Source organism: Equus przewalskii, chromosome 13 (assembly GCF_037783145.1).
Source record: "Equus przewalskii isolate Varuska chromosome 13, EquPr2, whole genome shotgun sequence".
Lineage (NCBI taxonomy): Eukaryota > Metazoa > Chordata > Mammalia > Perissodactyla > Equidae > Equus > Equus przewalskii.
The window spans coordinates 88,946,249-88,958,645 of NC_091843.1; the positions used below are offsets into that span (position 1 = coordinate 88,946,249).

At 38.9% G+C, this 12,397-nt stretch overlaps 2 protein-coding genes across 9 annotated transcripts in view; one reads left to right on the top strand and one right to left on the bottom strand.

Annotated features, from left to right (window-relative positions):
- GFM2 (GTP dependent ribosome recycling factor mitochondrial 2) overlaps positions 1–12,397 on the top strand; it is a 109,425-nt gene that overhangs the window by 72,212 nt on the left and 24,816 nt on the right. For 2 of the 7 annotated variants that reach the window (XR_011525725.1, XR_011525729.1), the window contains one exon: positions 413–710. The exons of 3 other annotated variants lie outside the window; for them this stretch is intronic. The gene's annotated coding sequence lies outside the window, so the exon portion shown is untranslated. Of the gene's footprint in view, positions 1–412; positions 711–1,444; positions 2,104–12,397 lie in introns of those variants that run through there. 2 more of the 7 variants (XR_011525730.1, XR_011525726.1) reach the window with 2 other exon arrangements.
- The window catches only part of HEXB (hexosaminidase subunit beta), a 33,241-nt gene that overhangs the window by 8,833 nt on the left and 12,011 nt on the right, over positions 1–12,397 (bottom strand). For both annotated transcript variants that reach the window (XM_008508742.2, XM_008508743.2), the window contains 3 exons: positions 10,668–10,733; positions 5,120–5,166; positions 4,752–4,862 (listed from right to left, as the gene is read on the bottom strand). In XM_008508742.2, the coding sequence (XP_008506964.2) occupies positions 4,752–4,862; positions 5,120–5,166; positions 10,668–10,733 (224 nt within the window). The remainder of the gene's footprint in view (positions 1–4,751; positions 4,863–5,119; positions 5,167–10,667; positions 10,734–12,397) is intronic.

Sequence of the window (12,397 nt, forward strand, 5' to 3'; positions counted from 1 at the left end):
TGAGCTATAACTTTGCTCTGTGGGAAGGGAGCAAGCTTGGAAATTCCCAGGAAGTATTTAGGGGTCAGTCAAGAATGGAAAACAGTTCTTGCCTTCTACTTCTGTGTTTGGCAATGGAGCAGAGGAAAAATGGGGCATCCACTTAAGTACCATAGCTCATACTTCCCACAATTCAGAGATTTGAGTGCCAACACTTCCTTAGAAATTAAAGAAATTCGTTATAAATTAAATACAATTTCCATCAAAATCTCAGAAATTTTGAGGGAAACTGACACATTGATTTATGTATACTCCGGAGGAACAGACAATATAATATTTATCTAAAATAGAAACAGACTATTTAAAAAAGATAAAAAATAATGAGATTTGCTCTACCAGATAACTGAAACTTAAAACCTACCTTCTCCTTCAGGGCTGAAGAGATTTGCTGATGCGCTTGGGAAATAGCTTACATACGAGGGAATTGTGCAAAGTAGTAAGTATATTGAGCATAATGGCAGGATTTTCACCATCAGAGGAGGGAGTTCCTCATGGTTTTTCATAAAGACCAAGGGGTCAGCAAACTTTTTACGTAAAGAGCCAGATAGTGAATATTTTGGTTTGTGAGGTGTCGTTTCTGTCGCAACTGATGCTGCAGTTGTAGAGTGACAATATGTAAACAAATGCACATGGCTGTAGTCCAGTAAAGCTACATTTGCAAAAACAGGTGACGAACTGGATTTGGTCCTTGGGATGTAGTTTGCTAACCCCCGATGTAGACAGATGTAGACAAAGGTAAAGATGTGTGTGTGTGCACGTTCATACAAACAAATACGTACGTGCATATAAGTATTTTCTAGCTCTGTAGGCTGAGAGGGCCGAGAAGCAATGAGCCTACATCTAGACCTACAGCCCAGATTTTGGTTTCAAAGTGTCATTCAGTGCTAAAAGGGTTCCTTGGAGAAAAGTCTGATTCCAGGACAGGGAAAGAAGAAAGGTAAGCCTGGACTATCGCGTGCTAAAAAGTGAGAAAGTACTCAATGACTGAAGGAGACATGCCCAAAGATGCAAGAGCCAGCTAGAAGGACTCCCGCTGGCCAATGCGGGGACAATTTGACTATTAAATAGGGACAGTAACAGATTATACCACACTCAATGAAATAGTAATCCCTGAGTACATACTGATAAGAATAATGAATAAATACTTAAAGCGAACAGAAGCTCTACCTTACAGTAAAATGCCAACTAATAAATATAGAAGGAACGATGGAATCAGAAAAATTACCACTTGGCAGCCATCTTGGTAATAACTGATATGGGCAAGAAGTATCTGCAGATCCTAAAACTAGTGGGTAAACCCTGGGTGAAGAACAGAAATTTTACATAATCTCAAATATTGCCCCACAAGATACTTAATTACTTATTTATTAATATGTACAAAACACTTGTTAATTACCTTTTACAGTGGAGAAACCTGGCAGATGCTATCTTAGCCAAGTTATAAGAGTTAACGTTACCAGTAATGGAATAAATAAAGCATTGTGCCACCTGACGTGCACACAGAAGAGCACAGCATCATTTCTGCCTTCGTCCTGCCCAAACCGTATAACCTGAATCTAATCATGTGGGAAACAGAAGCTGGAGTATATTCCACAAAGTAACTCACCAGAACTCTTCAAAATGTCATAGTCTTGAAAGACAAGGAAAGATAAATGGTTCCAAACTGAAGGGGGCTAGAGAGACAAAATGCAACCCCTGATCCCAGACTGGATGCTGAACTTCTAAAGGACCTGCCCGGACCACTGACGGAATCTGAAGGGGGCCTTGGGGATTAGACGGTGGTAGTACGCCAATTTCCTGATTTGGAGTGGTTGTAGTACTGTAGTTACTGAGATAAGTGCTACTGTTTAGGAAATCCAAAAGGAAATATTAAGGAGTACTGAGGCATCATATGTGCAACTTGCATATGATTTAGAAAAATATACATTTAAATAGGGAGAATACGGCAAATATGATACAGTTTTAAAGTTGGGATGTCTGGGTGAACAGTGTACAGGAGGTCTTTGCACTCTTCTTACAACTTTTCTGTAAAGGTTGAAATTACTTCAAAATGAAAAGAAAAAACACACTTCTTATAGAAATTAAAACCATCGGTACTGGCCCAAGAAGATAAACTGGTAAATAGGACAGACTGAGAGTTCAGAAACTGATTCGTGTATTTATGGGAATTTAGTATTTGCTACTCATGATACTGAAAGCAGGAGGGAAATTAGAGACTGCTCAAAAATGATGTTGGGACTATAGACTAAGCATTCGGGAAAAAATAAAACATACTTCACCTAAAATACACTAATGTAAATTCTAACTGAATCAAGAATTTAATAGGAAAAAGTGTAACATTAAAGGAAAAGTTGAGAGATTATTTTTATACCCTTGTTTTGGAGGCCTTTTTTAGCGTACTTCTAAGGCCAAAAACTATAAAAGATTAAAAGATATTACTTCATTAAAAAAACAAACTTCTGCAGGCAAAAGACACTATAAACATAGGTTAAAAAACAGATTTAGAAAACTTTACAATACATGATGGATAAGAATATAATTTATCAGTGCAAGCAAACATAAAAGCATCAATGGTTCCCCTGTAATTAAATACAATGTTAAAGGGCTCTTCAACCAACAGGGAATGATTAACATTCTAGAAGACAAAATGGACATTGAAAGTAAACTTGCAGTTTGCAACATAAAAAATACAAACAGTAAAAGAGGCTTATATTCACTAAAAACCAAAGAAGTGCAAATTAAAACAAGGAGATATACTTCATCACCAGATTAGCAAAGCATATGGCAAAGGAGTGCCCCACTGTTGGCCAAGTACACATTGGTATGACCTCTCTAGAAGGCAATCTCACAGTATGTACCAAAAATTAAAATGGGGGGGGGGGGGGGCGCCGGCCTGGTGGCACAGCGGTTAAGTGCGCACGGTCTGCTTCAGCGGCCCGGGGTTCGCCGGTTTGGATTCCGGGGGCAGACATGGCACCACTTGGCAAAAAGCCATGCTGTGGTAGGTGTCCCACATATAAAGTAGAGGAAGATGGGCACGGATATTAGCTCAGGGCCAGTCTTCCTCAGCAGAAAGAGGAGGATTGGTGTCAGATGTTAGCTCAGGGCTAATCTTCCTCAAAAAAAAAAAAAAAAAAAAATATATATATATATATATATATAAGATGTGTACATCTTTAAGCCCAGAAATTCACTTCTAAGAATTTATCCTCCGGAAATAATCCTGACAAGTGTGCAAATAAAGGAATGCTTACTCTGCAGTGCTGTTTGTGATGATAAATTAACCCAGAAGTCCCTCAGCAGGAGACTGGCTAAATACGTACCATGGCATATAAATTGGAATATTCAACTGTTTGAAATGATGATACAGACCTTATATAGTCTTTCAAAGAAAAATGTCCATAACATAGTTTTTTAAAGGTAGCAAAAGTACAATCCCATTTAAGCTCTTTAAAAATCACTTCATATGTTAATACTTCCAGGTTTTAAGTTTAAAATGAGATAAATGGGATATAGAAATTGATGTCAATCTTTGGTAAATGAAATTATGGGATTACTACCTATTTTATGCATATCTATATTGTTCGAACTTTTTATACTAAGCATTTGTTTCTTTCATAAAAGTGACAATAATGTCTTTTGGAGAAAAAAATTCAGGGTATTAATGTGAATGTAAAAATAGCTTTTTTATAATGTGGTGTGTTTGTAAATGATCCACTGAAGGTGCAGAAAAACATGGGAGGAAAACCTCCCCAGCCCTGCAAATTGGCAGTGATGGTGGGTGAACTGATAAAAAGTCCATAGGACAAGAAAATTATGTTCAACCTTGGCCCCAACTCCCACCATCCAAGGTCCTTTGGAACATTTCCCTTGGAATAAAGCAGCTCCCAGACTCCCTTCTATGCCATTTTAAAGAAAGCAAGTGGAGGTCACAAAATTAAAGGACACTAACTAGAAGTATAGTAACCATATATTCCTAATCAAAAGTCTGGACCCAGGATTTGACAAATAGGAGTATATAGAATGGGCCAATGGGCAGTATTAAAACTGTGTCTTGCGGCCAACCCTGGTGGCCTACTGGTTAAGTTTGGCACGTTCCACTTGGGTGGCCCAGGCTTGGTTCCCACGTGCAGACCTACACCACTCGTCTATAAGTGTCCATTCTGTAGCGGTGACTCACATACCAAATAGTGGAAGATAAGCAACAGATCTTAGCTGAGGGCAAATCTTCCTCAGCAAAAAAAAAAAAAAAAAAAAAAAACCCTGAAAAATTGTGTCTCTTAACAATCCTGGCTAAATACAGTCATGTGTCAATTAACGATGGGGATATGTTCTGAGAAATGTGTCATTAGGCGGTTTCATCACTGTGTGAACATCATAGAATGTACTTACACACACCTAGATGGGATAGCTACTACACACCAACACTATCAGGTACTAATCTTAAGGGACCACTGTAGTATAGTGGTCCTTCTTTGATCAAAATGTCACTATGCAACTGTCCTTCTCGAGCCCCCTCTGTGAAAACCAGAGGATTCCCTAGGGGAGCCTCCCCTTCTCAGCTGAGGAAATAGACTTCCCAGGGGAGGGAGGGAGGAAGCCCAGTGCGTACACTTAGTACCTGAAACGCTCATTCCCTTGCAACCTTACAACAGCGTAAGTAACAACACGGACACATCTTCAGATAGACAATGGGTTAAAATAATTCTTACCAGAGTTTTAAGGATAGTCTTTACTGGCAGATAGTGTCGGGCTGTATCAATTAAAATTCCTCTATGAGGAAACCTTGGAGAATCAACAATGTTGGATTCATTGATGGTAAACTATAAGACAAAATAAAACTTTGATTTACTTTTAAAATTTTTTCTCTTGAGCTCAGTGAAGACTATATCTACCTATGCAAGCACTGGATAAAAGATTAATTTAGAACCAAAAAAAGTGGGAAATTTACATTTACCAGCGAAGAGAAATATTTGGGGAGAAGAAACCTTCAAGAAGCAATAAATAGCTAAAAAGCTTACATTTTTCTTATAGTCAAGTCTGTCCAACAATGTTAGCAACATATAATAATCATACTTACAGTCCCGTAAGAATCTTGGTAAATTAACTGGCTAAAGGTCTCTAAACCTAGGAAAAGTAAAATTTATAATATATTGCATTAATTTATAAAATAACAAATTGAGAGAATAAAAGTTGTATTACCCAAACATAGAAACATAACCAGACAAGGAAAATAAAATTAAATATAGTGTTATACCACTACTCTCTAACATATTTTCTAAGATCAAAGTTCAATTTCTAAAAGATCCCTGTTGCCATCTAAAAACATCCTTTACTTCATTGTAAATCCTGGGTTTCCATATCCTGGGTTTGGTTTGAATGATAAACACACACAAAAAAGAGTGATTTAATAAAACAAAATACCACTTCCTTAATAAATTTATAGCATTATGAGAAAGAATTTTTATGATAAAATATTATAGGCACTGTAGAAGGTACCTAAATTTAACAGAGGGCAAAAAGGCTCAAAAAACTACCATAAAACTATAAATAGAGACCCAAGTTACAGTATTTTACTCATGGCTGCAAAAACTATCTCCTGAACAATTGTTACTCAAGCGGATTGTTCCCTTAATATTACAGGCCACCACTTGCTTTAACCAAGGAGGTGAATGGCCTCCCACCATATTGCAGGCCAATTCCTCCAACAGGCCTCGAGTTTACCAAAATTCATCATTCTAGCTGACAACTATATATCCAGGGAAAATTTTAACCCAAGAATAGTTCAAAGTCAGAAATGAAAGAGGAGACGTTACAGATGCTGCCACAGAAATACAAAGGATCATAAGAGAATACTATGGACCATTGTATGCTAACAAATTTCACATCTTGGAAGACATGGATAAATTCATAGAAATATACCTACCAAGACAGAATAGTGAAGAAACAGAAAATCTGAACAGACTGATTACCAGCAAGGAGATTCTATCAGTAATCAAAACTTCCCAACTGGGGCCGGCCGGTGACACAGGGGTTAGTTAAGTGCACACGTTCCGCTTCAGCAGCCAGGGGTTCACCAGTTCAGATCACGGGTGCGGACATGGCACCACTTGGCACGCCATGCTGTGGCAGGTGTCCCACATATAAAGTAGAGGAAGATGCGCATGGATGTATGTTAGCTCAAGGCCAGTCTTCCTCAGCAAAAAAGAGGAGGATTGGCAGCAGATGTTAGCTCAGGGCTAATCTTCCTCAAAAAAAAAATGCGCAATCAATCAAAAAAAAAACTTCCCAACAAACAAAAGTCCAGGATCAGAAGGCTTCATTGATGAATTCTACCAAACATTTAAAGAAGAATTAATACCAATCAAACTCTCCCACAAAACAGAAGAGGAGGGGACACTTCCAAACTCATTTTACAAGGCCAGCATTACCCTGATGGCAAAACCAGATAAGGACATCACAAGAAAAGAAAATTACAGGCCAAATCCCTGATGAAAATAGACGTAAAAATCCTCAACAAAATATTAGCAAACCGAATTCAACAATACATTAAAAGGATCATACACCAAGATAAAGTAGGATTTATTCCAGGGATGCAGGGATGGTTCAACATCTGTAAATCAACCAACGTGATACACCACATTAACAAAATGAAGGATAAAGATCAGATGATCATCTCGAAATACGCGGAAAAAGCATTTAACAAAATTCCACATCCATTTATGATAAAAACTCTCTCAACAAAGCAGTTATAGAGGGAACATACTTCAACATAATAAAGGCCATCTATGACAAACCCACAGCCAACATCATATTCAACAGTGAAAAGCTGAAAGCTTTTCCTAGTCTAAGATCAGGTGCAAGACCAGGAAGGATGCCCACTCTTGCCACTTCTATTCCAATAGTATTAGATAGAAGTCCTACCCAGAGCAAGAAAAGGAAATAAAGGCCTCCAAATCCGAAAGAAAGAAGTAAAGTCACTATGTGTAGATGACATGATATATACAGAAAACCCTAAAGACTCCACCAAAAACAGAACTAATCAACAAGTTCAGTAAAGTTGGAGGACACAAAATCAATATACAAAACTGTGTTTCTATACACTAATAACAAACTACCAGAAAGAGAAAGCAAGAAAAGAATCCCGTTTATAGTTGTAGTGAAAAGAGTAAAATACCTAGGAATAAATTTAACCAAGGAGGTGAAAGACCTCTACACTAAAAACTATAAAACATTGATGAAAGAAACTGAAGATGACACAAAGAAATGGAAAGATATCACATGCTCATGGATTGGAAGAATTAATATTGTTAAAATGTCCATACCACCCAAAGCCATCTACAGATCCAATGCAATCCATATCAAAATTCCAATGGCATTTTTTCACAGAAATAGAACAAACAGTCTTAAAATTTGTATGGAACCACCAAAGACCCCAAATAGCCAAAGCAATATTGATAAAGAACAACAAAGCTGGAAGCATGATACTCCCTGATTTCAAACTATATGACAAAAGTATCATCAAAACAGTATGGTATTGGCATAAAAACAGACACACAGATCAATGGAACAAATAAACAGCCTGGAAATAAACCCATGCATATCCGGTCAGTTAATTTATGACAAAGGAGTCAAGACTATACAACAGGGAAAGGACAGTCTCTTCAATAAACACAGTTAGGAAAACTGGACAGCCAACATGCAAAAGAATGCCACTGGTCTACTAACGCCATGCACACAAATTAACTCAAAATGGGTTAAAGACTTGAATGTAAGCCCTGAAACCATGAAACGCCTAGAAGAAAGCACAGGCAGTACGCTCCTTGACGTCAGTCTTAGTGACGGTTTTTTTGATTTGACACCAAAAGCAAAAATAAACAAGTGGGATTACATCAAACTAAAAGGTTTCTGTACAGCAGAGGAAACCATCAATGAAATGAAAAGGCAACCTACAAATGGGAGAAAATATTTATAAATCATGTATCTGACAAAGGGTTAATATGCAAAATATATAAAGAACTTATACAACTCAGCAAACAACAAAAAAAAATCTGATTAAAAAATGGGCAGATCTGAATAGACATTTTTTCAAATAAAATATACAGATGGCCAACAGGTACAGGACAAGATGCTCAACATCACTAATCATCAAGTCAAAACCACAATGAGATATTACCTTGCTGTTAGAATGGCTATTATCAAAAAGACAAGAAATAACAAGTGCTGGCGAGGATGTGGAGAAAAGGGAACCCTTGTGCACTGTTGATGGGAATGTAAATTGGTGCAGCCACTCTGGAAAACAGTATGGAGCTTCCTCAAAAAATTAAAAATAGAACTACCATATGATCTAGCAATCCCATTTCTGGGTATTCATCTGAAGAAAATGAAAACACTAATTCAAAAAGATATATGCACCCCTGTGTTCATTGCAGCATTACTTACAAAAGCCAAGGTATAGAAAAAAACCTGTCTAGTGATGGATGAATGGATAAAGAAAATGTGATATATGTATACAATGGAATACTATTCAGCCACAAAAAAGAATGAAATCTTGCCATTTGTGACAACATGGATGGACCTTGAGGGCATTAAGCTAAATGAAATAAGTCAGAGAGAAAGACAAATACTATGTGACCTCACTTAGATGTGGAGTCTTAAGCAAAAAACCAAACAAAAAACCCAAGCTCATAGATACAGAGAACAGACTGCTGGTTGCCGGAGGTGGGGGATGAAGGGTAAGTGAAATGGTTGAAGGGGGTCAAAAGGTACTAACTTCCAGTTATAAAATAAATAAGTCGTGGGGATGGAATGCACAGCATGGTGACTGTAGTTATTGATATTGTATTGCATACTTAAAAGTTGCTAAGAGAATAGCAACTTAAAAGTTCTCATCACAAGAAAAAAGATTTTTTGTAACTGTGTGGTGACGGATGTTAACTGGACTGGTTGTAGGGATCATTTTGCAATATACAAATATTGAATCATTATGTTGTACACCTGAAACTAATAGAATGTTATATGTCAATTATACCAAAAAAGAAAAAAAAAGTTAAGACAGGAAACAGGAAAGAAAACAAAGTTCAAGTCATTTTTGCTATGCCTTCCTCCTTACCCCAAATACAGGCCCATACCAGGAAGAATAACTTTGGAATTTTCTGTTAGGTGGCCATACATTCAGTTATCATTTTGAGCATGTTACTGTGAAAGTCTGATGGTAGACAGATAATAAGGACTTCTTGGACTAGAATCTAGTCACTGATTGCTCTCAAAGTTCTTTATTTTGATGTGGATCAGAGTAAACATCAGGAAGGCTCTGTTTTCCCTAACAGATCCCAGATAAGACAGGCAGATCAGGCAAGACAAGCTTACCACCACAGGACATGCCATGTAATTGATCTACATGATGTTGATGGCGGCTATGTCTGCAGTAACTATAGATATCATCACGCTCTATTTGAAATAAGATTATAATCGTACCATTATTATTATGACTATGAAACATACAGCATAACAATGATGATTTTATTTTAGATAGCATTCAACCTGAGTCAAATCTAAAGCCTTGTTTATTTTTAATTACTCTAACTTTGGTTGGTTAGCTCACATTAGAGAAAATTATTCTCCTTTTTTAAACCTCTATTTGGAACTCAGTACAACAATATCTTATGTACCTAGAAAAGGAGGTCAAAGCAGCTTTTGAACAGCAAAAGTAAATATCCCAATGCCCAACTTTGAAGGTCAGACTCTGAAGTTCACAGGAAAAGCTTTTAAGGTTCCTCTCTGACCACTGCCTCGCACCACTCCGGGGCATCTTTGCACACTGCTCCTGGAAACTTGGCTGTTTCTAAATCCATAGGAATCTGAAGTGGGGGAGGGGCGCTCTCCCTTTCTGCGCCATCGTGGTGTGTTCAGCTGACTCTCTTCCTCACCATTTCTCACAAGACTCTCAGGATCAAGCAGTTCCTTGAGAAAGAAATGAAAAGCAGAACCATCCCATCCCCCAGTGGATTCCGATGAAAACTGGTAATAAAATCAAGTACAACTCCAAGAGGAGACCCTGCAGAGGAATGAAGCCTGGTCTATAAGGAATCCCACATGAGATGGCCCTCGCGTTTACTCTGTATCAAGGTCACAAGCATCTTACCCCATCAAGCTGAAAACATCACCACTATCTGGACAGTTGGACATGTTTTTCTGGGAAAATCATTTTTCTTTGTTTTTATGCTTCCGCACTAGTAGGTTGGTTCAGTAATAAATATGTCAGAACTTCAGGATGAATAAATAAACAAACAAATAAAACGGGGGAAGGGAGATGATGCTTGCTACTGAAGGCAGCAAAAAGTGATAATGAAGCAAGATCCCCCAATCAGAGCGGGTCGGAGCCACTGATAATTTGTGAACATGACAGTCCCAAGGACATCCACGAATTATAGCAGCGAGTGAATGTAATAACCCTCAAGCGTGTTTAAAAAGGCCAAATGATCTTCTGTGCTTTCAGTGGTATATATTTAACAAACCATACTGTAAAGGGTCCAAGGAAGCAAACTTTTGCTGTGCTTGATTTCCTAAAGCACCAACTGAAAATATTTCTTTACTAGAAGATAACAATGAAACTACACAGGACTTACCTCGTAATACTCCCCAAACTCTGTTAGCCTTGAGGATAGCCACTGGTCCTTTCACAAGCAAACTATCTGTATTGAAAAGAAAAATGTTTGTTTGTTAATCCCTCAATGACATGCACTAAATTTCCTAAACATCTAATGGGTAATTTCTGGGCCAGTTTTTCCTCCCAAGCTGCAGACCTCTTTCTCCAGCTGCCGCCTGTACATCTTCACTCAGATGTCTGTCGATTCCTTTAACTCCACACGCCCAAACCTGAACTCCTCCCTCTGTGCTGCTCCACGCCCCCACCTGCCAGGCGCCTGTGAGCCACAGCTCCACCCTCAGGCCAGCTGAGCGGCTCAAGTCAGAAACCGGGGTGTCACCTCCGCGATTCCTCATTTTTCCCTCCAGCACAATTATTCTCCCCAGCTGCCCCTCCACAAAGTAGGGCCTAGTAAACTAAGATTTTAAGTCCAAAGTGCAGACATTCCTCAGTGTCCACGATCCCTCGGTGAAGCCTCTGGTATCACTCCAGCCTTCCACTCCTAAGGCCAGAGTTCTCCCCACTCCTTCCTTCCTCCTCCATGCTTCTCTGCTGGCCCTGCACCCACCTTCCCCTAGTATCATCCTAAATCTGCCTTAAGACTCATTTCCTAACTCACTTTAGCTTAATTCAGCTTTGTCTCACTCACTGAAAGGTTGACGTCTGCCTAGAACAGGGCTCAGTGGCTGCTTCTGGACACAACCGGGCTAACCTTTCAATCCTTGAACGCACGCTCCGTCTGAGGGTGCCCCAAGTCATTTTAGTCTTTGAGAGAGAGTTGAGGTGGAGTCAACCACAGATAGAGCCAAGCCCCACATGGTACAGAGAAACCAAAAGCTAAAAAGAGTGTGACAGATGCAGACTTTGCCACAGTGAAGACATTCAGGGGCTGCAGGTTAATGATTTCAAAGGTATCTGGGCTGCATTGCCACCCACCACTGTCACCCAGACCGTCACACGATATTGCCCAGGGAATACTGTAGGGAAAAGAGTTCTACCAACAGCCAATCATCATGTGACCCTCTCAGGTGACAGCCTTCTGACCACGCAGGCTTTTCCATCAGAAGACCACCGTGATGAGTCAGCTAAAGGCCCAGCTGAGAACGGTATCGCTACCATGACGACAGTCTAAGCATGGTGCCTCTCCATCTGTGTCCAGTTCTTAGTTAGCTACCTAGAGCTCACCCTTCCATTGGTCACTGTTTAAAAAACATTTTTTCCCACAATATAGTTTTGAGATCTCCTAGAAATAGGTAGCACATAGAGTCAGCTAAAAACATTAACACATTGCATGTACTTGATGCCGATGATTTTCCAAGAGCTGAGGACTGGCTGATATTACAAAGGATTCTGATTCAGCTCAATGCGAAACCCACAAACGTATAGCAGTTAGAAGGAGATTTTGTTTTCTAAATGTATGGACACGTAAGCTATAGAATTTCAATTGTTACTTCAAAACCAAATTATTAGGGTGAACAATGATTAGCGTGAACCCTGATGTGGGGTGGGAGTAGCCTCTTAGACTTTTCATTTACCCTCTTCCGTACTTTTGCAACACAGATTTTTGAAGGGTGTACATACAAATAATATCAATATATTCTCCTTTAAAAAAAATATCGATAAAGCTAAAGCCCCCTTTGAAATGCCCACTCAACTCCCTCTACTCTCCTCAGAAGAAATCCTTACCTGGCCTCTTCCTAGGCATTTTCA